Source organism: Artemia sp. Qi Xiang Cuo, chromosome 5, assembly GCF_049724085.1.
Source record: "Artemia sp. Qi Xiang Cuo chromosome 5, ASM4972408v1, whole genome shotgun sequence".
Taxonomy (NCBI): domain Eukaryota; kingdom Metazoa; phylum Arthropoda; class Branchiopoda; order Anostraca; family Artemiidae; genus Artemia; species Artemia sp. Qi Xiang Cuo.
This window is the reverse complement of record NC_142798.1, coordinates 12,944,220-12,966,345: the sequence shown is the minus strand read 5'-3', so window position 1 is coordinate 12,966,345 and position 22,126 is coordinate 12,944,220. Positions and strand designations below refer to the sequence as shown.

The window sequence follows — 22,126 nt, the reverse complement described above, 5'->3', positions numbered from 1 at the left end:
GTGTGTGTGTGGAGGGGGTGGAGATAGCTGTGCTCTGATCACTTTGACTATTAAAAAGGGCACTAGAACTTCTGATTAACAATCCAATGAATCCCATCCAAAGGTTATACGACCACACTTTCTATAAGAGCCTTATATGCCCCATGGGCATAACTTATAACCCTTGCCCGGAGAGTTATAGAGGGGAGGGGTGATTGTTTTCCTCAAATACATAATTTGGGGACCCTTCAACTAAGATGAACAAAATTGCTATCTCCAAATTTTAATTGGAGATGTTAAGGGAAATGATGAGCGTGGAGGATGGGACGGGCTGGTTTCTCTCAAATCACTTTGAGTCTTAAAAAGGCCACAATAACTTCCAGTTGCAAATCAAAAGAGCCCCATTTGAATTTTATACGAACGCTCATTCCACAAAACCTTACAATCGCTTATGGCATAACTTACAATCCTATTTCCAGGGCGCTGGGGGGTTGTATCAACCCTAGAAGCATTATTATATGTTCTTTGGACAGTTTTGAACAACATCACTATCTAATAATCTCAATCAGATGCGTTTTTTGAAAAGAGTGGTTGTCGGGGTGGGAGGGGGGGGGGGTATAAATGCCCTCCATCACTGTTGAATCTTAAAAAGGAACCAGAACTTCAATTTTCAACCAAATTAACCTCTTTTAAAGTTAAACAACCGTCCCTTCCATAAAAACTTTAAATACCCCCACGGCGTAACTTACAACCCTTACTCCCAGGTTCTATTGGTCTGTATCAACCCCAAAAGCCTTGTCATATGATCTTTGGACTAATTTGAATGAAAAGACTGTCTCAAAATTTCTATTGGATGTATTTCGGGAAAAAACGACGTGTGTGGGGAGGGGGTAGCTGCCCTCTGATCACTTTGGCTCTTAAAAAGGGCACTAGAAATTCTATTTAACAGTCTAATGAGTCCCCTCCGAAGTATATACGACCATACTTTCTATAAAAAAAACCTTATATGCCCCCAGGGCATATTTTACAAACCTTTCCCTGAGAGCTGTGGGGGCCGGGGTGTCTTCCTCAAAGACATAATTTTCATACTCTTCAACTACAATGGACAAAATAGCAATGTCCAAATTTTTATTCGATGTCATCACGGAAATGAAGAGCGTGAGGGGGGGGGGGCTGGTTTCTTTCCAATCACTTTTGATTCTTAAAAAGGACACTATAACTTAAAAATTCAAATCAAATGAGCCCCTTCTGAAGTCCATCCCAGGGCCCTGGGGGGGTTATGTTAACCATAGAGGTATTGTTATATGTTCTTTGGACTATTTTGAACAAAATCGCTATCTCACTATTTCAATCACATTTGTTTGGTGAAAAGAAGGGCAGCTGGGGGGAAGGGTAGCTTGAAGGTAGCTGCCCTCCATCCCATTTGACTATTAAAAGGGAACTAGAACTTTTTCTAGTTCCCTTATAAAAAAAAGCCTTATATGCTCTCAGGGCATAACTTACAACCCCTTCCCTTGAGGCTGTGGGGAAGGGAAGAGTTGTCATCCTAAAAGACATAATATCCAGACCTTTCAACTGCGTTGAATAAAATGGCTATATTAAAATTTTGATCGAAAGTATTTGGGAAAATGATGGGCGTGGGGGCATTTACCCTCTAATCATTTTCAACTATAAAAAAAGGGCACTAGTCCTCTCAATTTCCAATCGAATGAGCGCTTTTTGAAGTTTTTACGACAGTGCTTTCTATAAAAACCATATATGCCCCAGGAAATAACTTACAACCCTTGCCCTGAGGACTGTGGGGGGGGGGGGAGGATTGTCATTCTCTCTGGACCTTTTGACTACTTTGAACAAAATGGCTATCTCAAAATTTTGACTGGATATGTTTGGGGAAATGGTGGATGTGGGAAGGGAGTGAGTTGTCCTCCAATCAATCATGTCTTTTAGAAAGAGCACTAAACAAAAGCACCTTTCCCTTTCCGATCGAATGAGCCCTTTTCAATGTTTCTACGACAAATCCTTCGATAAGAAGTGCCCTGGTCTAAGACCAAAAAATAAATAATATATTGTGCATCGTTCTGCAGCGTATGTGCTGCCTATGATGAACGAAGTTTTATTGACAGAAAGATAAAAGAAACTAAAAATACATAATGTTGTTTGGCAAAACAGAGTTTACGCAATTTATTCCTTACCCAGAAAGACTTTTAATCCTAATCGGAATTTTGATATTGATAAAATAATTAGAGTATAAATCGTAATACAGCTTAAATGGCTTCAGTAGTTACAATGAAGGTTCTTATTGCAACTCTTGTCTGCCTCGCTGTCGCCGTAAGCGGTAAGTAATCAACATTTCAGTTAACCGAAATTCAGCGTAACCGAAAAATAACTTTCATCTGAAAGATAAAACTGCATTATAGTTTGTAATTTTTTCCCAAATCTTTTGTCATTTGATTATAGCTGTTACGAAACTTGTACTTAAAAAAAAAAAAAAAATAACTTGAATAGAGCTTTAGTTGGATAAATTTATGAATAATTGTAAACAAAACTGGTTGCTGAAATGCTGAGTTGGGTAGAGCTGTTCTGGTCCAAGTCATGACGCTTGAAAAAAAGAAATTCAAGAATAACTCGAATAAATCTGTAGCTGGATAGATTTATTGTACCTTTTCAACGGGACTGGTCGCTGAAATACTGAGTTGGCTAGGGCTATTCTGGTCCGGAGTCTGGTCCAAGTGATGAAATTTGGAACAAGCAGAAATTCATGAATTACTCGAATAAATCTGTAGTTGGATAAATCTATTGAAAATTTTCAACAAGACTGGTCACCGAAATACTTAGTTGGCTAGGGCTATTCTGGTCCGTAGTCTGGTTCAAGTCATGGAATTTAGAATAAACAGAAATTCAAGAATAACAAGAATAAAGACACAGTTGGATAAATTTATTGAAAATTTCCAACAAGACTGGTCACTGAAATGCTTCGTTGGCTATTGCTATTCTGGTCCATAGTCTGTTCCAAGTGATAAAACTTGGAATAAACATAAATTCAAGAATAACTCGAATAAAGCTGTAGTTGGGTAAATTCACTGAATATTTTCAACTAGAATGGTCACCAAATTGCTGAGTTGGCTAAGGCTATTCTGGTCCGTAGTCTGGTCTAAGTCATGGAACTTGGAGTAAACAGAAATTCAAGAATAACTCGAATAAAGTTGTAGTTGGGTAAATTCACTGAATATTTTCAACTAGAATGGTCACCAAATTGCTGAGTTGGCTAAGGCTATTCTGGTCCGTAGTCTGGTCTAAGTCATGGAACTTGGAGTAAACAGAAATTCAAGAATAACTCGAATAAAGTTGTAGTTGGGTAAATTCACTGAATATTTTCAACTAGAATGGTCACCAAATTGCTGAGTTGGCTAAGGCTATTCTGGTCCGTAGTCTGGTCCAAGTGATGAAATTTGGAACAAGCAGAAATTCATGAATTACTCGAATAAATCTGTAGTTGGATAAATCTATTGAAAATTTTCAACAAGACTGGTCACCGAAATACTTAGTTGGCTAGGGCTATTCTGGTCCATAGTCTGTTCCAAGTGATAAAACTTGGAATAAACATAAATTCAAGAATAACTCGAATAAAGCTGTAGTTGGGTAAATTCACTGAATATTTTCAACTAGAATGGTCACCAAATTGCTGAGTTGGCTAAGGCTATTCTGGTCCGTAGTCTGGTCTAAGTCATGGAACTTGGAGTAAACATAAATTCAAGAATAACTCGAATAAAGTTGTAGTTGGATAAATTTTGTGAACATTTTCAAAAGGACTGGTCACTGAAATGCTGCACTGTCTAGGGCTATTTTGGCTCGCAGTTATTTTCAGAACCACCATTGAAGGGTTCTGCACTTCATAAGTACATGAAGTCTGTCACCTATTCAATGTTCCAGCCTCCTAGAGTGGATTCTTAAGGGTGAACTGCTAATTAATATAGATTTACCCTTTGAGGCGTTCATGTGCAGTCCGAAATTTTCAGCTTCCTTCATGGGTCGTTCAAGAGTTCCTGAAGCTTCTGTTTGTCAGCTTTCGACTTGTTTTCTCTTTAAAACTGACGATTTTTTTTTGGGGGGGGGGGGATAGCTTACAAGCCAAAAAACCAAAAGTGGCCCCAGTGACCTTTTACAGTGGTTTGTAGTCCCTTTGGTTCGGCTATAAGCAAGGGTGCCAGTCAATGGCTGATGGTCCGGGACCCACAGTTGTTTTTTAAAGGACACTGGAATAAATGGTTTCCATTCAAATGAGTCTTCTCCCAATATTATAGATTCATTGATTCGACATCATCCTCCATGGGAAGAAGACAAAAAACAAACAAATGTATAAACACGGCTCCATGATCAATCTTCTCAAGAAAATGGTGAAATTTCTTACTTTTGTTCATGGAGGATTGAAATATTTTGCAATAGGGCCCTCCGATACGCTGAATTTGGTGATTTAATTTATACCCGTTTTGAGGGTGTTTAACCCTTTGTAAAAATTAAGTAAACTTTCTTTGGCTCAGAATTTTTGGTGGGTAAGTTTAAATTTAATGAATTTTATGCATTTAGAATCGTGATAAAAAGGCGATTATTTTGATTTTTATATTATAATTGACACAAATTTTAGAGCTTAGGTTACTATTAGCACGAGTCATTTCTTACGTGCATTTCGTCACAAGTGATTGATTGAAAAGGAAAATCAAAATGCTATCCGCTTATGTTCAGTGCAAAAGTGTGCTAGTTAAAGCCACTTCAAGAAACAAGGACTTGTTATGTTTTAACTTTCTGACTAAATTAATACCTCAAGCAATGAAAAAGAGACAGTTTCTTGTATGAACACGAGAAAAGACACATAGACTTTTGTATGAACAAAAGAAGGGGAGCCTTTGCCCCCCCCCCTCACACCCAAATATTTTGATAAATATGACTTTCCAGCAAGTTCCGATGTATTTTATACTATTTGCTTGTTTTTAGTTTGTACTTTTTTTTTAGTTTACTGTTTTTTGTTTTACTGTTTTAGTTTGCGTTTGCTTGTTTTATAATTTGTACTTTACTGAAAAAATTCTTTTAAATGTTTTCACTTACAACTTTAAGAAAACAAAAAATTAATTGAGATCTTAAGGAATAAATATCAGCATATGTATATTAAACTGACAATACACATTTGTTTTCAGTAAATTCATTTGGATTTTTTTCAGTAAAGTACAAATTATATTCTGGCTTTTAGAAAGCATAGGGTTTAGAACCCTACTGAGATTAATTTCTGCTCGTTTTGAGTTTGACTTATTTTAATTTCAGTTTGTTTCGGGTTTCATTTATTTATTGGCACTGATTTGTGGTGGTTGTATGCTTGGTAGATTATTTGATTCTATTTTTGTTCATTTTTTTTAAATGGAGTTCTTTAGATCAAAAAAAAAAAAAAAATATTTTGTACAAAAAGTTGTTTTGATTAATTTCTGTTCGTTTTATATTGACATAGTCTTTTTCAGGGAGAAAGACTGAGCCTCTTCTGAAGTTGAACAACCATCCCTTCCATAAAAACCTTTTGTACCCCCTGGGCATTAGATACAACCGTTACCCCAAATCTCTGGGGTTTGTTTCAACCCCAAAAGCCTTGTTAAATGATATTTAGACTATTTTGAATAGAATGGCTATCTCAATAATTTCTATTAGACACATTTCAGGACAGTATGACGTGTGCGTAGGGGGGAGAGGGTAGCTGGCCTCTGATCACTTTGAATCTTAAAAAGAGCACTAGAGTGTCTGATTACCAATCCAATGAGCCCCCTTTGAAGTTTGTGCGACCACGTTTTCTGTAAAAATTCATTGTGTCCCCAGGGCATATATTACAACCCTTGAGCTGAGGTCTAATAGGATTTGTTATCCTCTGAGAATAAATTGTCCAACCTTTCGAATAGGTTGCAAAAAATGGCTGTCTAAACATTTTGAATCACAGTGTTCTGGGAAATGATGGGTGCAAAAGTGCGCAATAGCCCTCTGATCACATTCGACTAATAAAAAAGGCTCTAGTCCTCTCAATTTCAAATTAAATGAGCCCTTTTTGAAGCTTCTAAGACAAAACTTTCTATAAAACCCTTGTATGCCCCAAGGGCATAACTTACGACCCTTGCTTTGAGGGCGATGGGGGGAGGTTTGTCATCCTGAAAGACATAATATTCAGACCTTTCAACTACATTGAACAAAAAGGCCATATCAAAATGTTGATTGGAAATGTTTGCGGAAATGATGAGCATTGAGGGGGGGGGCCGATTCTCCCTCTGATTACTTTCGACTCTTAAAAAGGGCAATAACCCTCTGAATTTGCAATCGAAACAGCCCTTTTTGAAGTTTTTACGACAACACTTTCTATATGACATTATATGCCCCCCGGAGCATAACTTACAACCTTAGCCCTGAGGGCTGTGGGGGGTTGTCACACTCGAAAATATAATTTTCGGACCCCTCAACTAAGTTCAACAATATTGCTGTATCAAAATGTTGATCGGAAGTGTTTAGGGAAATGATGGGTATAGGGTGCATTCGCCCTCCGATCGCTTTTGACTATTAAATAGGGAACTAGAACTTTCAATTTCCAATCGAAAGAGCCCTTTTTGAAGTTTCTGCGACAACGCTTTCTATAAAACCTTAACCACGAACTTTCAACTACGTTGAACAAAATGTCTATCTCAAAATTTTGATTGGATGTGTTTGGGGAAATGGTGGGCTTGAGAGGGGCGTTAGTTGCCCTCCAATCACTTTCGACTTTTAAATAGGGCACTAGCGCTTTCAATTTCCAATCGAATTAGCCCTTTTTGAAGTTTCTACTACAACGCTTTCTATAAAACCTTATATGTCCTCAGGGAGTAACTTACAACCCTTGCGTTGAGGCTTGTGGGGGGAGTTACATCCTCAAAGACATAATTTCTGGACTTTTCAACTACCTTGAACAAAATAGTTATCTCAAAATTTTTATTTATGTTTTTGGGGAAATGATGGGCGTGGGAGGGAGTTAGTTTTTCTCCAATCACTTTTGACTATTAAAAAGGGCACTAGCCCTTTGAAGTTTTGAAGTTTTCGAAGTTTCTATGACAACGCTCTCTATAAAATCCTTATAAGGCCCAGGGCATAACTTACAACCCGTGTCCTGAGGGGAGTGTGTGTTTGGGGGGGGGGGGGTATCACCCTCAAAGATATAATATCTAGAATTTTCAACTACATTGAAAAAAATGACCTTCTCCAAATTTTGATTGGGCGTGACTTGGAAAATGGTGGGCATGAGAAGGGGGTTAGTTGCCCTCCAACCAGTTTCGACTTGCCTATTAAAAAGTGCACTAGCCCTTTCAATTTTCAATTGAATAAGCCTTTTTTGAAGTGTCTAGGACAACATTTTCTATAAAAAAAACTTAAATGCCCTCACGGCATACCTTACAACCATTGCCTTGAAGGATTGGGGGGGGGGGGTGTCATCCTCAAAAACCTAATTTCCAGAACTTTCATCTACGTTGAACAAAAGGTCGATTTTAAAATTTTGATTGGATGTGATTTTTGAAAATGTTGGGCGTGAGAGGAGGGTTAGTTGCCCTCCAATCATTTTTGACTATTAGAAAGGGCGCTATCTCTTTCAATTTCTAATCGAATGAGCCCTTTTTGAAGTCTCTATGAAAATGTTTTCTATAAAAAACAACCTTATATGCCCCCAGGGCATAACTTACAACCCTTGCCCTGAGGAGTTTGGGGGGTTTGTCATCCTCATGAAAATAATTGCCAGGACTTTCAACTACGTTGAAGAAAATGCCTATCTCACAATTTTAATTGGGCGTGTTTGGGGAAAGGATGGGCGTGCGAGGGGGGCTAGTTGCTCTCAATCACTTTCAACTATAAAAAAGGGCACTAGCCCTTTCAATTTCCAATCAACTGAGCTTTTTTTTAAGTTTCTGCGACAACACTTTCTATAAAAACCGTATATGCCCCCAGCGTATAGCTTACAACCCTTGCCCTGAGGGCTATCATCCTAAAAGACCTATTTTTTCAGAAATTATAACTACGTTGAACAAAATGAATATCTCAAAATTTCGATTGCATGTGTTTGGGGAAATCGTCGGAGTGAGAGGGAGGTTGGGGCTAGTTGCTCTCCTATTACTATCGACTATGAAAAAGGGCACTAGCCCTTTCAATTTCCAATCGAGTGAGCTCTTTTTGAAGTTTTACGACAACACTTTCTATAAAAACCTTATATGCCCTCAGGGTATAACTTACAAACCTTGCCCTGAGGGCTGTAGGGGGAGTTTCAACCTCAAAGACATAATTTCTGGACCTTTCAACTACGTTGAACAAAATGTCTATCTCAAAATTTTTATTGAATGTGTTTGGGAAAATGGTGGGTGTGAGAGGGGGGTTAGTTCCCCTCCAATCACTTTCGACTATTAAAAAGGCCACTAGCCCTTTGAATTTCCAATCTAATGAGCCCTTTTGAAGTTTCTACGAAAATACTTTCTATAAAACCTTATATGCCCCCACGACATAACTTACAACCGTTACCCTGAGAGTTTGAGGTGGTTTTCATCCTCAAAGACCTAATTTCCAGAACTATTAACTTCGTTGAACAAAATGGCTATCTAAAAATTTAGATTGTATGTGTTTGGGGAAATGGTGGGCGTGAGAGGGGGGTTAGTTGCCCACCAATCACTTTCTACTATTAAATAGGGCATTAGCCCTTTGAATTTTGAATTGAATGAACCCTTTTTCAAATTTCTACGACAAAGCTTTCAATGAAAACCTTATATGCCCCAAGGGTATAACTTATAAACCTTGCCCTGAAGACTGTGGAGGAGTGTCCTGCCCAAAGATATAATTTCAAGATTTTTCAACTGCGATGAAAAAAATGACTATTTCTAAATTTTGATTGGATGTATTTGGGGAAATGGTGGGCGTGGAAGGGCTGTTAGTTGCCTTCAAACCACTTTCGACTATTAAAAAGGGCACTAGCCCTTTCAAATTCCAATCGACTGAGCCCTTTTTGAAGTTTCTACGACAAAGCTTTCTATAAAAACCTTATATGCCCCCAGGGCATAACTTACAACTCTTGCCCTGAGGGCTTTGAGGGCAGTATCCTCCTAACAAACATAATTTCTATTAGGAAATCAACTACGATGAACAAAATGGATATCTCAAAATTTTGATTGGATGTGTTTGGGGAAATGGTGGGCGTGGGAGAGGTGTTAGTTGCCTTCCAATCACTTTTGACTTTTAAAAAGGGCACAGGCCATTCTAATTTCCAATCGAGTGAGCCCTTTTCGAAGTTTTTTACGACAACTTCTTCGATACGAAGTGCCCTGGCATGGAAAAAAATATTACATTGTGCCAACATCGTTCTTTACTTGGGCAGCACTTTTTTGCTGCCTATGATTATTCTTATCAATTATTAATTAAAAAACACTTTTTCCACAAAATAAGTTGTCAAAGGAAAGTAAAGAACTCCATTAAACCAAAAATGAGCAAAACTAAAATCAAATAATTTTTTTTTTAACTGAAAGTAAGGAGTGACATTAAAACTTAAAACGAACAGAAACTATTCCATATATGAAGGGGCTGTCCCCTTCTCAACGCCTCGCTCTTTACGCAATATTTTTTTATTGTTTAAAAAAATATAGTTTTGAGACGAAGTCAAACTGCTTTTGATGGATAAAACACAATACATTTTTGATAAAACTTATATATTTGAAATTAGCACAAAAATCTGATTCTTTTGATGTATCTATTGGTATCAAATTCCTTTTTTTAGAGTTTTGGTTACTATTGAGCCGGGTGGCTCCTTACTTAAAGTTCTTTACTACGAACTGTTTTAAATGAAACCCAAAACGAACAGAAATTACAATAAATAAACGAGTCAAAATCAAAACGAGCAGGAATTAACATGAATAGGGCTCAAAACCCCTATGCCTTCCCAAGACCACAACATAATTTGCACTCAACTGAAAAAATGAATGTGCATTGTCAGTTTAATATCAATATACTGATAGTTATTACTCAAAATGTTAATATTATTTGCTTTATTAAAATTATAAAAGTAAAAACATTTAAATTTTTTTCAGTAAAGAGCAAAAACAAAAACAACAACGTTCTTTTATCCTACATTATACATTGTAAAATCCTACATTGTACCCATATCACTCTTTACTATAAAAATGTCAAGCCTTCCAATCACCTTTGACTATTAAAAAGGGCACTAGACCTTTCAATTTTCAATCGAATGAGCTCTTTTTGAGTTTTTATGTCAACGGTTTCTATAAACACCTTATATGACCCCAGGGCATAAATTAAAACCCTTGCCTTGAGGGCTGTAAGGGGGGTTGTCATCCTAAAAGACGTAATTTCCAGAACTTTCAACTACGTTGAACAAATGGCTATCTCAAAATTTTGATTGAATGTGTTTAGGGAAATGGTGGGCATGAGAAGGGCGTTAGTTACTCTCGAATTACTTTCAACTATTAAAAAAGGCACTAGCCCTTTCAATTTCCAATCGAATGAGCCCTTTTGAAGTTTCTACAACAAGATTTTCAAAAAAAACCTTATATACTCCCAGAGTATAACTTAAAACCCGTGCCCTGAGGGCTGGGGGGGGGGGTTGTCATACTCAGAGACATATTTTCCAGAACTTTCAACCACGTTGAACAAAAGTATAATCTCAAAATTTTGATTGGATGTGTTTGGGGAAATGGTGGGTTTGAGAGGGGGGATATTTAGCCTCCAATCACTTCCGACTATTAAAAGGGGCACTAGCCCTTTCAATTGCCAATCGAATGAGCATTTTTTGAAGTTTCTACAACAAACTGTTCTATACACCTTATATGCCTGCAGGGTATAAATTACAACTTTTGCCCTGGGGACTGTGAGGGGGTTGGAATCCTCAAAGACCTAATTTCCAGAACTTTCAACTACGTTGAACGAAATGGCTATCTCAAATTTTTTATTGGATGTGTGTTGGGGAAATGGATGGCGTTAGAGGGGGGTTAGTTGCCCTCCAATCACATTGAAAATTAAAAAGAGCACTAGCCCTTTCAATTTCCAATTGAATGAGGTCTATTTGAAACTTTTACGGCAGCGCTTTTTAGAAAGACCTTATTTGCCCCCAGGGCAAAACTTACAGCCCTTGCATTGAGGGCTGTGGGGGGATGTGGCATCATCAAAGACATAATTTCAGGACCTTTCAACTACCTTGAACAAACCGTCTATCTCAAAACTTTGATTGGATATGTTTGGGAAAATGGTGGGCGTGAGATTAATGTAAATTACTAATAAATCTTAAAACGAGTGAAACTTGAATTGAATATTCAAACCAAGCTTGAAACGAACAAAAATCAATACAAACAAGAGTTTGGGTATGACCTCCTTCTCTCACTGTAAAAGTCTAAAACCTCATGTGTCATTGGCACTTCACTGAAAACCATTTTTATGACAAATATTTTCTTTTGTACTTAATATTGAAAATAAACATTAAAATTATAGTAGCATTTTGAACTGATGAGCTTTCAGCAATTAATTTCATTATACATCAATTATTCAGTTTAATTTATTAGCTCTTTTTAAACTTGTTAAAGACATATATAGTTTCACTGCAAACAAGTGTTTGGATACTGCCTCCTTTCCTAACTGTAAATAAAAACCAAAAGCCTACTGCGTCATTCGCGCTTAACTGAAAACGAATTATATTACAGATATTCTCTTTTCCAGTTCTTACAGCATTGAAAATAAAAATACAATTTCAGTGAAATAAACTCTTTAACTGATGGATCTTTCAACAATTAACATCATTATACATCAAATATTCAATTTGATGTTGTTTATACTTTCCAAGACTGTTCAAGACGCATATAGTTTTCATTAAAGCGCCAATGACGCAGTAGGTTTTAGACTTTTACAGTGACAGAAGGAGGTGATACCCAAACTCTTGTTTGTTGTGCTTTGTTTTCGTTTCAAGTTTGATTTTCATATTCAATTCAAGTTTCAGTTATTTTGAAAGATATTTTATACTATACAGTAATATCTTGATAAAGATTGTTTGAGTTGAGTTTTTATCTTATTTCTTTTCATTTTTGGTTTAATTTATTCTTTAATAGCAATTTCTGGTCGTTTTTAGTTTGAATTTTAAAAGGTATTTGTACCTGCTGAGCTTAAGTTTAAAATGGCCTTTACTTTTCTTTGAAAAACTTATTTTTCGGAAAGTTTTTTTTAATTAATTTTTGTTCGTTTTGTTCGAAGTCAAATTTTCATGAAAGTATCAAAACTGGTATCAAAGTAACAATATCAAAGTGCAAAATGGGTTTGTGTCAACCTCAGAGTTTTTATTATCTGATATTTGAACTATTTTTAACAAAATTGCTATCTAAAAATTTTTATCGGCTGGGTTTGGGGAAAATGGCCGTGGGGGGACTAATTAAGCTTCGGTCTCTTTTGACTCTTTAAAAGTGAATATAACTTACAACGCCTATCCCTGAGCCCTGGGGGGTTGTGTCGACCCTGGAGTTTTAATATCTGATGGTTGAACTATTTTTAACAAAATTGTCACCTAAAATTTTTATCGGATGGGTTTATCCATCCGATACACCCAAAGGCGTGGAGGGCGGGAGGGGCTAGTTGCCCTCCGATCTTAATTTCACTCTGAGAAATTGAACTAAAACTTTTAATTTCCGTTCAAATGAACATTCTCTGAAGTTTATACGAGCATCCCTTTCACAAGAAAGACATACGGCCCCAAGACATAGCTTACAATGCCTGTCCCCCGGGCCATGGGGAGATGTGTCGACACCGGAGTTTTTGTTATCTGACCTTTGAGCTATTTTGAAAAAATGGCTCTCTCAAAGGTCTTATCGGAGGGTTTTGACGAAAACGGGGCGTGATGAGGGGGGCTAGTGGCCCTCCGATCTCTTTTGACTCTTAAAAAGTGAACGAGGAATTTCAATTTCAACTCATATGAGCCCTCCGAAGTTTATACGAGCATACCTTCCATGAGAACCATATATGCCCCCAGATCAATACTTACAACGCCAGCCCCGGGCCTCGGGGGGGCTGTGTTGACTCAGGAGTTTTTATTATCTGACCTTTGAACTATTTTTAACGAAATAGCCATACGTAAAGGAGTTTTTGTTATATGATCTTTGAACTATTTTTAACAAAATGGCTACCTCAAATTTTTATCAGATGTATTTGGGGAAAAACGGCTTGAGGGGGGCCATTTGCCCTCCTATCACTTTGGAATCTTAAAAAGGGCACTAGAACTCTCGATTTTCAATCAAATGAGCCCCCTTTGAAGTTTATACGCCGACCCCTTCTAAATGAAGTGCCTCTGGGAAAAAAATAAATGGAGTGAGGGAGGAGGCTAGCTGCCCTCCAATCACTTTTGACTCTTAAAAAGTGAATTACAACTTTCAAGTTCCAATCAATTGAACCCTCTGAAGTTTATACGAGCATCCCTTCCATAACAATCATATATACCCCCAGGGCATAACTTACAACGCCTAATCCCGGGCCCTGAGGGATTATGCCGACCCCAGAGTTTTTGTTATCAGAACTTTAAACTATTTTTAACAAAATATCTATCTCAAAATTTTTATCTGATGCATTTAGGGCGTGGAGGAGGTGGGGGCTAGTTGCCCTCCGATCTCTTTTGACTCCGATCTCATCTGAAGTTTATGCGAACATCCCTACCATAAGAACTATATATACCCCTAGAGCATTACTCATAACGCCTGCCTCCGGGCCCTGGCGGTTTCCGTCGACACAGGAATTTTTCTTGTCTGACCTTTGAACTATTTTTAATGAAATGGGTATTAAAAAAATTTATCGGATGGGCTTGGGGAAAAAAGAGGTGTGTGGTGGGGGGGGGCTAGTTGCCCTCGGATATCATTTGACTCTTAAAAATTGAACCAGAACTTTAAATTTCCAATCAAATGAGCCCCCTCTGAAGTTTATACGAGCAACCTTTTTATAAGAACCATATACGCCCCCAGGACAACACTTACAACGCCTATCCCCCGGGCCCTGGTGGGGTTTTTGTTATCGAATTTTTGAACAATTTCCAAAAAACTGGCTATCTCAAAATTTTTAGTGGCTGGGTTTGGGGAAAAAAGATCGACGGGGGGGGGGCTAGTTGCCCTTACCTCTCTTGACTCTTAAAAAGTGAACTAGAACTTTCGATTTCCAATCAAATGAGCCCTGTATGAAGTTTATACGAGCAACCCTTTCATAAGAGCCCTAACTGCCCTTAGTGCATAACTTAGAACACCTTTCCTTGGGCCCGGGGGGGTTGTATTGACAGCGAATTTTATCTTATCCGACCTTTGAACTAGTTTTAACAAAATGTCTATCTCAAAATTTTCATCAGATGGGTTTGGAAAAAGAAGGTGTGGGGGTGGGGAGGGGCTATCTGCCCTCGGATCTCTTTTGCCTATTAAAAAGTGAGCTCGAACTTTCAATTTCCAATCAAATGAGCCCTCTCCGAAGTTTATACGAGCATTCCTTTCATACGAACCATATATGCCCCAGGACATAACTTACAACGCCTGGCCCTGGGCTCTGGGGGGTTGTGACGACGCCTAAGTTTTTGTTATCTGACTTTTGAGCAATTTTTAACTTAATGGGTATCTCAAAATTTTTTTGGATGCATTTGGGGAAAAAGGGGCGTGGGGGGGGCTAGTTGCCCTCCAGTCTCTTTTGACTCTAAAAAACTGAACTAGAACTTTCAATTTTCAATCAAATGAGCCATCTCTGAATTTTTTACGAGCATTCCTTCAATAAGAACCATATATGTCCCCATAACCTACAACACCTGCCCTCGGGCCTTGGGGGGCTGTGTCGAGCCGGAGTTTTCGTTATATGGTCTTTGAACTATTTAAAAAAAAAGCTATCTCAAAGTTCTTATCGGATGGGTTTGAGGAAAAAAGGGTGTGGGGGGGGGGGGAGGCTAGGTGCCCTCCAATCTCTTTTGACTCTTAAAAAGTGAACTTTCATTTTCCAATCAAATGAGCCTCTTTGAAGTTTATACGAACATGCCTTCCATAAGACCCGTATATGCCCCCAGGGCATAACTTATAACGCCTGCCCCCTGACCCGGGGGGGTTGTGTCGACACTGGAATTTTTGTTATATGATCTTTGAACTATTTTCAACAAAATAGCTATCTTAAAATTTTTATTGGATACATTTGGGAAAAAAGGATTAGGGGGGGGGGGAGGAAGCTGGTTACCCTCCAATATCTTTTGACGCTTAAAAAGTGAACTAAATCTTTCAATTTCCAATGAAATGTGCCTTCTCTGAAGTTTACACGAGCATTCCTACCATAAGAACCATATATGCCCCCAGGGCATAACTTATAACCGTTGCCCTGAAGACTGTGGGGGGGGGGGGCTCAAACATATAATTTCCAGACTTTTCAACTACTTTGAGCAAAATGGCTATATCAAAATTTTGATTGGATATGTTTGGGGAAATATTGGGCGTGGAAGGGGTGTCAGTTACCTTAGAATCACTTTCGACTATTAAAAAGCGAACTAGCCATTTAAATATCCAATCGAATGAGCCCTTTCTGAAGTTTCTACGACAACGCTGTCTCTAAAAAACCTTACATGCCCCCAGGGCATAACTTGCAATCCTTGCCCTGAGGGCTGTGGGGGGGTTGTTATCCTCAAAGACCTAAGGTCCAGAACTTAAAACGACGTTTAAGAAAATGGCTAACACAAAATTGGGAGGAGGTGTGTTGGGGGGAAAGGTGGGCGTGAGAGGAGGGTTAGGTGCCCTCCAATCACTTTCGACTTTTAAGAACGACACTTTCTGTTTGAATTTCCAATCGAATGAGCCTTGTTTGAAGTTTCTACGACAACACCTTCTATAAGATCCTTATATGCCTCCATGGCATTACTACTTACAACCCTTGCCCTGAAGGCTGTGGGGATGTGTCCTCCTCAAAAACATAATTTCTATCTGGAAATAAACTACGCTGAACGAAATGGCTATCTCAAAATTTTGATTGGATGTGTTTCGGGAGGGGTGTTAGTTGCCTTCCAATCACTTTTGACTATTAAAAATGGCACACACCACTCCAATTTCCAATTGATTGAGCCCTTTTCGAAGTTTCTACGACAAGTTCTTCTATACGAAGTGCCCTGCTCTAAAGGAAAAAATAATAAATAATACATTGTGCCAACATTGTTCTTATATGCCCCCCGGGCATAACTTATCACCCTTGCCCCGGGGGTTTTGGGGGAGTGTCCTCCTCAAAAACATATTTTCTATTTGGAAATCTACTACGCTGAACAAAATGGCTATCTCAAAATTTTGATTGGATGTATTTGGGGGAATGATGGGTGGGAGGGGGGTGTTGCCCTCCAATCACTTTCAACAATTAAAAAGTGCACTAAAAATCTCAATTTCCAATCAAATGAGCCCCCTTTGAAGTTTCTACGACGACCCCTTCCATAAGAAGTGCCTCTGGGAAAAAAAATAATAATAATAAATAAATAAATAAAATACTAAAACATTGGAGCCGTATGGCCTTTATTATAGGCAACGCTATAGCGTTGCCTCTGATACACTCTCATCAAAAATTATTTCCTTGGAGTTTCAGGTGTTATTAGCACGAGTCGTTCCTTATTTAAAGTTGGTTACCCACGAAGTATATTCGATTGAATGCTGGGTATTAAAATTGTCCTTTTATCTTTCCAGGCGAGAACTATGTCCTCCCACGACTTCCCTTAAGTTTTATGCTTCGTCGTGGAGTAAGCCTTGTGCCTGAATCAAAGATCGTTGGTGGTGATCCAGTCAATAAGGGAGACGTTCCCTGGCAAGTTTCTCTCCAAAGAGTCGGCTCTTTTGGTAATTCCCACTTCTGTGGTGGCTCCATCTTGGATGCTGACACAATTTTGACTGCTGCTCATTGCACTGATGGGTGTGTTTTTATCTTTTATATAACTTTAAAACTTAGAACTCTTAGCGCTTTTTAGAATTTTTGTTTTATAACTTTTACAACCAGTCAATAAATGGTGAATTGCGTCATTTGATGGAGCCATCAACTGTTAATAACATTTTCAGGCAAAAATTGCTTCTGTGCCTCATGTGGAATCAGATGGTAAACAAGAATAAAAGAAAGTCATTATTGTTCACCTCAGTTGAGGAGCGTTGCTCCTCAGTTCTAAACTAATCTTTTAACTGTTGAAGCAAAGTCCTTTAAAATTACCACACAAGTATAAAATTGAAAAGAAAATAAAACTAAAGGGAAGGAACCTTAGTTATCGCCAGTTCACTTATAAAGCTTCATATATTAAATTTCTATCTATTTATTACTACATTTCTCCAAGTATGTGATCAAGGAGACTAATAAAGCTGTGTTAGCCTAGGTGGCTTTGTGCTGTGATTTTTATTTAAATAAAAAACTACAAGTTTTTTCAACTGAAAGTAAGGAGTAACATTAAAACTTAAAACGAACAGAAATAATTCCGTATACGAAAGGGGCTGTCCCCTCCTCAACGCCTCGCTGTTTACGCTAAAGTTTGACTCTGCTTCACAACTTTATTTTTTAAACAATAAATAAATTTTAATGGGTCAGATTAAGCTTGATGAAACTTGTATATTTGAAATCAGCATAAAAATCGGAATCTTTTGATGTATCTATTGGTGTCAAAACTCCGTTTTTAGAGTTTCGGTTACTATTGAGCCGGGTCGCTCCTTACTTACAGTTCGTTACCACGACTGTTTAATGATCTGTTATATTATATATCCAGTATGCTAGGCAGCCGTGATATACCTGCCATAAAAGAAGAAAACAAAAAACAAGATTATGAACATGTGAAAAACCGGAAGAAAAAAAGAAGAAGAATCGATAATTTCCTTTAAGTAACTGGTAACTAGTGGTATTTTTATAAGAGAAAGAACATTTAGGGTGTAAACTAATTTATCATATATTATTAAGACAAGGTGATAACAAAAGACAATTTTCTTTTTCTTATGACGGTTCATATAAAGTTTTCAAACAGTTCGTCGTAACGAACTGTAAGTAAGGAGTGACCGGCTCAATAGTAATTGAAACTCTAAAAACCGGAATTTTGATACCCATAGATACATCAATAGAATCAAATTTTTATGCTAAATTCCAATATATAAGTTTTATTAAGTTTAGTTTTACCCATGAAAAGTTACACACCTGAGAAAATTTGCCTTATTTTTTGAAAAAAGGGGGAAACATCCCCAAAAAGTCATAGAACCTTAATAAAAATCACACCATCGGATTCATCGGATTCGGATTCAACGAAATTCTATATTCATATATTTTTAATACGTATATTAGAGGGTTTGCCCCCTAGTAAATACCTTGCTCTTTAAGCCAAAGTTCGAATTTTGTTCCAATTCATTCAATGTGATACCTTAATTGCATAGGTTGTTAATTAGAATAAATAGCTTTAATAAAAGAATTAAAAAAACTTTAGTATAAAGAGGTGGCTATTGACTAAGGGTTAAACCCAATCATTAACATAATAATTTCTGTTCGTCTTAAGTTTTGATGTTGCTCCTTACTTTCAGTTGAAAAACTTATTTTTTAATTTAATTTCTGATTATTTTTTAAATAATGCTGCGAAATCTGGCGCCCCCTTCATAGCAATGTCCCTTCCCCCATGAAAACTCCCTCCATGGAAAGATCTTCCCAAGTAGACCCCAACCCACCCACCCACCCACTACCAGCAAAAATTCCCCATGAAAACGTCTGTATACTTCCCAAAAGCTAATACTATTTGTAAACATTGGGCAAAGTTCATAAGTTGCAGTCCTTCCCCTGGGAACTGTGGGGGATTAAGTCATCCTCAAAAACATAGTTATTAAATTTTTCGACCATGCTGAACAACATGGCTATCTCAAAATTTTTATCGGGTGACTTTGGGAAAAAAATGAGCGTGGGAGGGGGCCTAGTTGACCTCCATTTTTTTGTCATTTAAAACAGGCACTAAAACTTTTAATTTCCGTTCGAATGAGCCCTCCTGCGATATTCTAGAACCACTGGGTCTATACGATAACCCCTGGAGAAAAAAAAACCAAAAAACAAATAAACACGCATCCGTGATCTTTCTTCTGACAAAAAATACAAAATTCCACATTTTTGCAGATAGGAGCTTGAAACTTCCGCAGTAGGGTTTTCTCATACGCTGAATGCGATGGTGTGATTTTCATTAAAGTTCTATGACTTTTTGAGGGTGTTTCCCTCTTTTTTCGAAAATAAGGCAATTTTTCTCAGGCGCGTAACTTTTGATTGATAAAACTAAACTTAATGAAAATTATGTATTTGAAATCAGCATAAAAATTCAATTCTTTTTATGCATCTATTGGTATCAAAATTCCGTCTTTTAGAGTTTCGGTTATTATTGAGCTGGGTTGCTCCTTACTTACAGTTCGTTACCACGAACTTATTGATACAGCCCTAATTTGGTATGAATTTCCCTCTGCTTGATCAACCATAAATCTTTTCCCTCCCCTGGTGAGACTCCTCTTTCCAATTGATATTCCATTTTGATTATGAGATCTATTCACCTGACCCACCCCCTCCCCCTGCTGAAGCTAAATGCAGTTTCTGAAGGGTTTCCATGAAACTACTGCAGACTCAAGTTTCAAAGAAAGAATCGTTTAATGAAGTGTGTTAAAAGATTTTCGTATGTAATAAAATCATTGAGGGAATTAATTATTTATATTCGGCTAAACTTTGCATTCTTTGTGTCTTATAAAATCCATGTGTCAGACAATTGGATTCTATTTTTAATTGATGGCTAATTTAGCCTACCCTCCGTAGGTTACTGATATGGTGTCTTTCTACAGTCTTACGATTTTAGTTTTGAAACATAAGACGATCACTTCAGCACCATTTAGTACCATTGTGCACCATTGTGATTTAGCTTGATTCGTATAGGGAATTCCATTTTTTTTAAAGATTCGCATTATATTTTTATTTAGATTGAAAAATACGATGATGATAAAGAAAAAACTCGATAAAATATACCAATTTTCCTGTTTGTTAAGTAAGTTTTGATCAGTCTCTAAACAAGGTTTAAGTAATAAAATTACTTAATTTTAATATAAGGTTAAGTAAGTCGATTCTGATTTGATAAATTTATATACCTGAAAGGTTATTGACCAGCAGTAGCCTTGAAAAAAAAAACCCAACAACAACAACAAATGTTTCAGAGGAAACATAAGCCTTTAAATCTTTATCTTACGTAAAACCAACAAAATATTCGAGCTGTTTAGCATTTAAAATAAAAAAGAGCATTCAAAATCAATGGATACTCGAATAATTTTATTATCACACGAGCCATTGGAGAGGTTGCTCAGCAGTTTTCATTTTCACTGCTGCTCAATGCTCCTCAGCAAAGTTCTTTTAACTCTTGAATTGCACGTAAACTGTAATAACAAATAAGCATAGTAAATATTCTGTAATGACATATAAGTAAGGCAAAAGCTATTACCAGTGGCGAATCTCCACCCTTTTTATTGGGGAGGGGGCCCCCTCCAAACAACGCCCCTGACTATTACATGTTTTACTGTTATCATGAAACACTTACCATTTTAGACATCTGAGGAATACTTGATTATTTTCATCCACTTGCATTATCAAAATTAGTAATAACAAAATACATGTCAATTGACAAAAGCGGGCCAAATTATTTCACCTGACAAAAATGTGTCAAATTATGTCACTTGACGAAAATGTGGGAAGGGGTCAATAAGTGTTTCAAAATCGAGGGGGGAGATTTTGTTTTTTCCATTTTGTAACGAAAATATTCGAAAAAGTCTTTTTCAATGGAAATACCAAAGAAAAGTATTTTTCAAAACAGAATGGGGGATTAGTGGGGGAAGGGTTAGTTATAAACTGGCGCCCGCCAATTGAGGTGGCTGACCAGAGAAACGTTAAATATTGCAAATTCTCAGGCTTTAGTAAAACATCTGATTTTTTTTTTATTTGAAAGAGACTCCATTACTACCTTCAGATGTTTTCGTTTCAAGTCCAAATAATAGAAAAAATATATCAAATAATATACATTGAATTGTTTGAAGATTAAGATACTCTCTAAATCGTGTCTATAATTTAAAACTAACTAAGTCTGGGATGGTTTTACCGCGCTCGGTCCTCCTACCCTCCCTGAAATGTACCTACCCCCTACCCTCTAATGTCATTGAATATATGTTTTTGAACTACTTAATGGCTATACACGCATTTTACTCCTAATTAGACCCCCTTCTTGTTACAATTACATATGATCCTAAAAAACGGAATCTTAAATGCACTAGTGACAACTTTGATTACTTATAACAGAGAAACTCAGAACAGAATTGGAGTATGTTTGTTTAATTGTTGGAAGCAAAATAAACAAATTTCAATAATTTGGTATGTTGTTGTCCTTCTTTTAAAACATAAAATTAGCTAATGGTGGAGAATCAGAGGATTGCAGCCGTCCTATATAAATAGTTTTATGAATTTATGAATAATTATAAATTTATTAATAAATTATTAAAATAAACTAAGCCATCCGTAAATAAATTTATGAGTTTTCCCCTGGTGTTTGTGTCCATTAATACTTTACTTAGTAATTAGTGGTAAATAAGGCAGGTCAAAGTCAAAGTTCTCCCGGTATTGGAATTTAATATAATAGACAAATATTTCATTATTTATTACAGAGAGACCCCTAACAGAATTGTGGTTGTTGCTGGTGATCATATTCTTAGTACCGAAGATGGTGATGAACAAGTAATTGAAGTTGCTTCAATTAACGAAAACCCTGATTACAACTCTCGTACTTTCGAAAATGATGTTTGTGTTCTGAAGCTGTCCAGCAGCATTAACCTCGGTGGGAATGTTCAGGCGGTGAAACTTCCTGCTCCGATGTCTGATGTTGATGCTGGGGTCATGGTCTCTGTATCTGGATGGGGTACTACCTCTGTAAGTGTTATTATTTTGTTTAAAAAAAGAATCTCCTCTAGTGTGTCTAGTAGACTACCATAGTAAATATAAAAAAAGCCCTATATAAGTCAGCTAAGGTGTTTAGGCTCCCATATTTTATTAAGAAATAACATGCAAAACAAATGAAGAAAAGTTTAGTAATAAA

General features: G+C 37.1%; 1 protein-coding gene across 1 annotated transcript in view; it reads left to right on the top strand.

The window, feature by feature from the left end:
- Window positions 1-2,181: 2,181 nt before the first annotated feature.
- Window positions 2,182-22,126, top strand: part of LOC148951821 (trypsin-1-like) — a 52,396-nt gene continuing 32,451 nt past the window's right edge. The window contains exons 1-3 of the mRNA XM_089089346.1: window positions 2,182-2,314; window positions 16,710-16,932; window positions 21,699-21,960. Of these exons, the coding sequence (XP_088945472.1) occupies window positions 2,248-2,314; window positions 16,710-16,932; window positions 21,699-21,960 (552 nt within the window). The 5' untranslated portion in view covers window positions 2,182-2,247. The remainder of the gene's footprint in view (window positions 2,315-16,709; window positions 16,933-21,698; window positions 21,961-22,126) is intronic.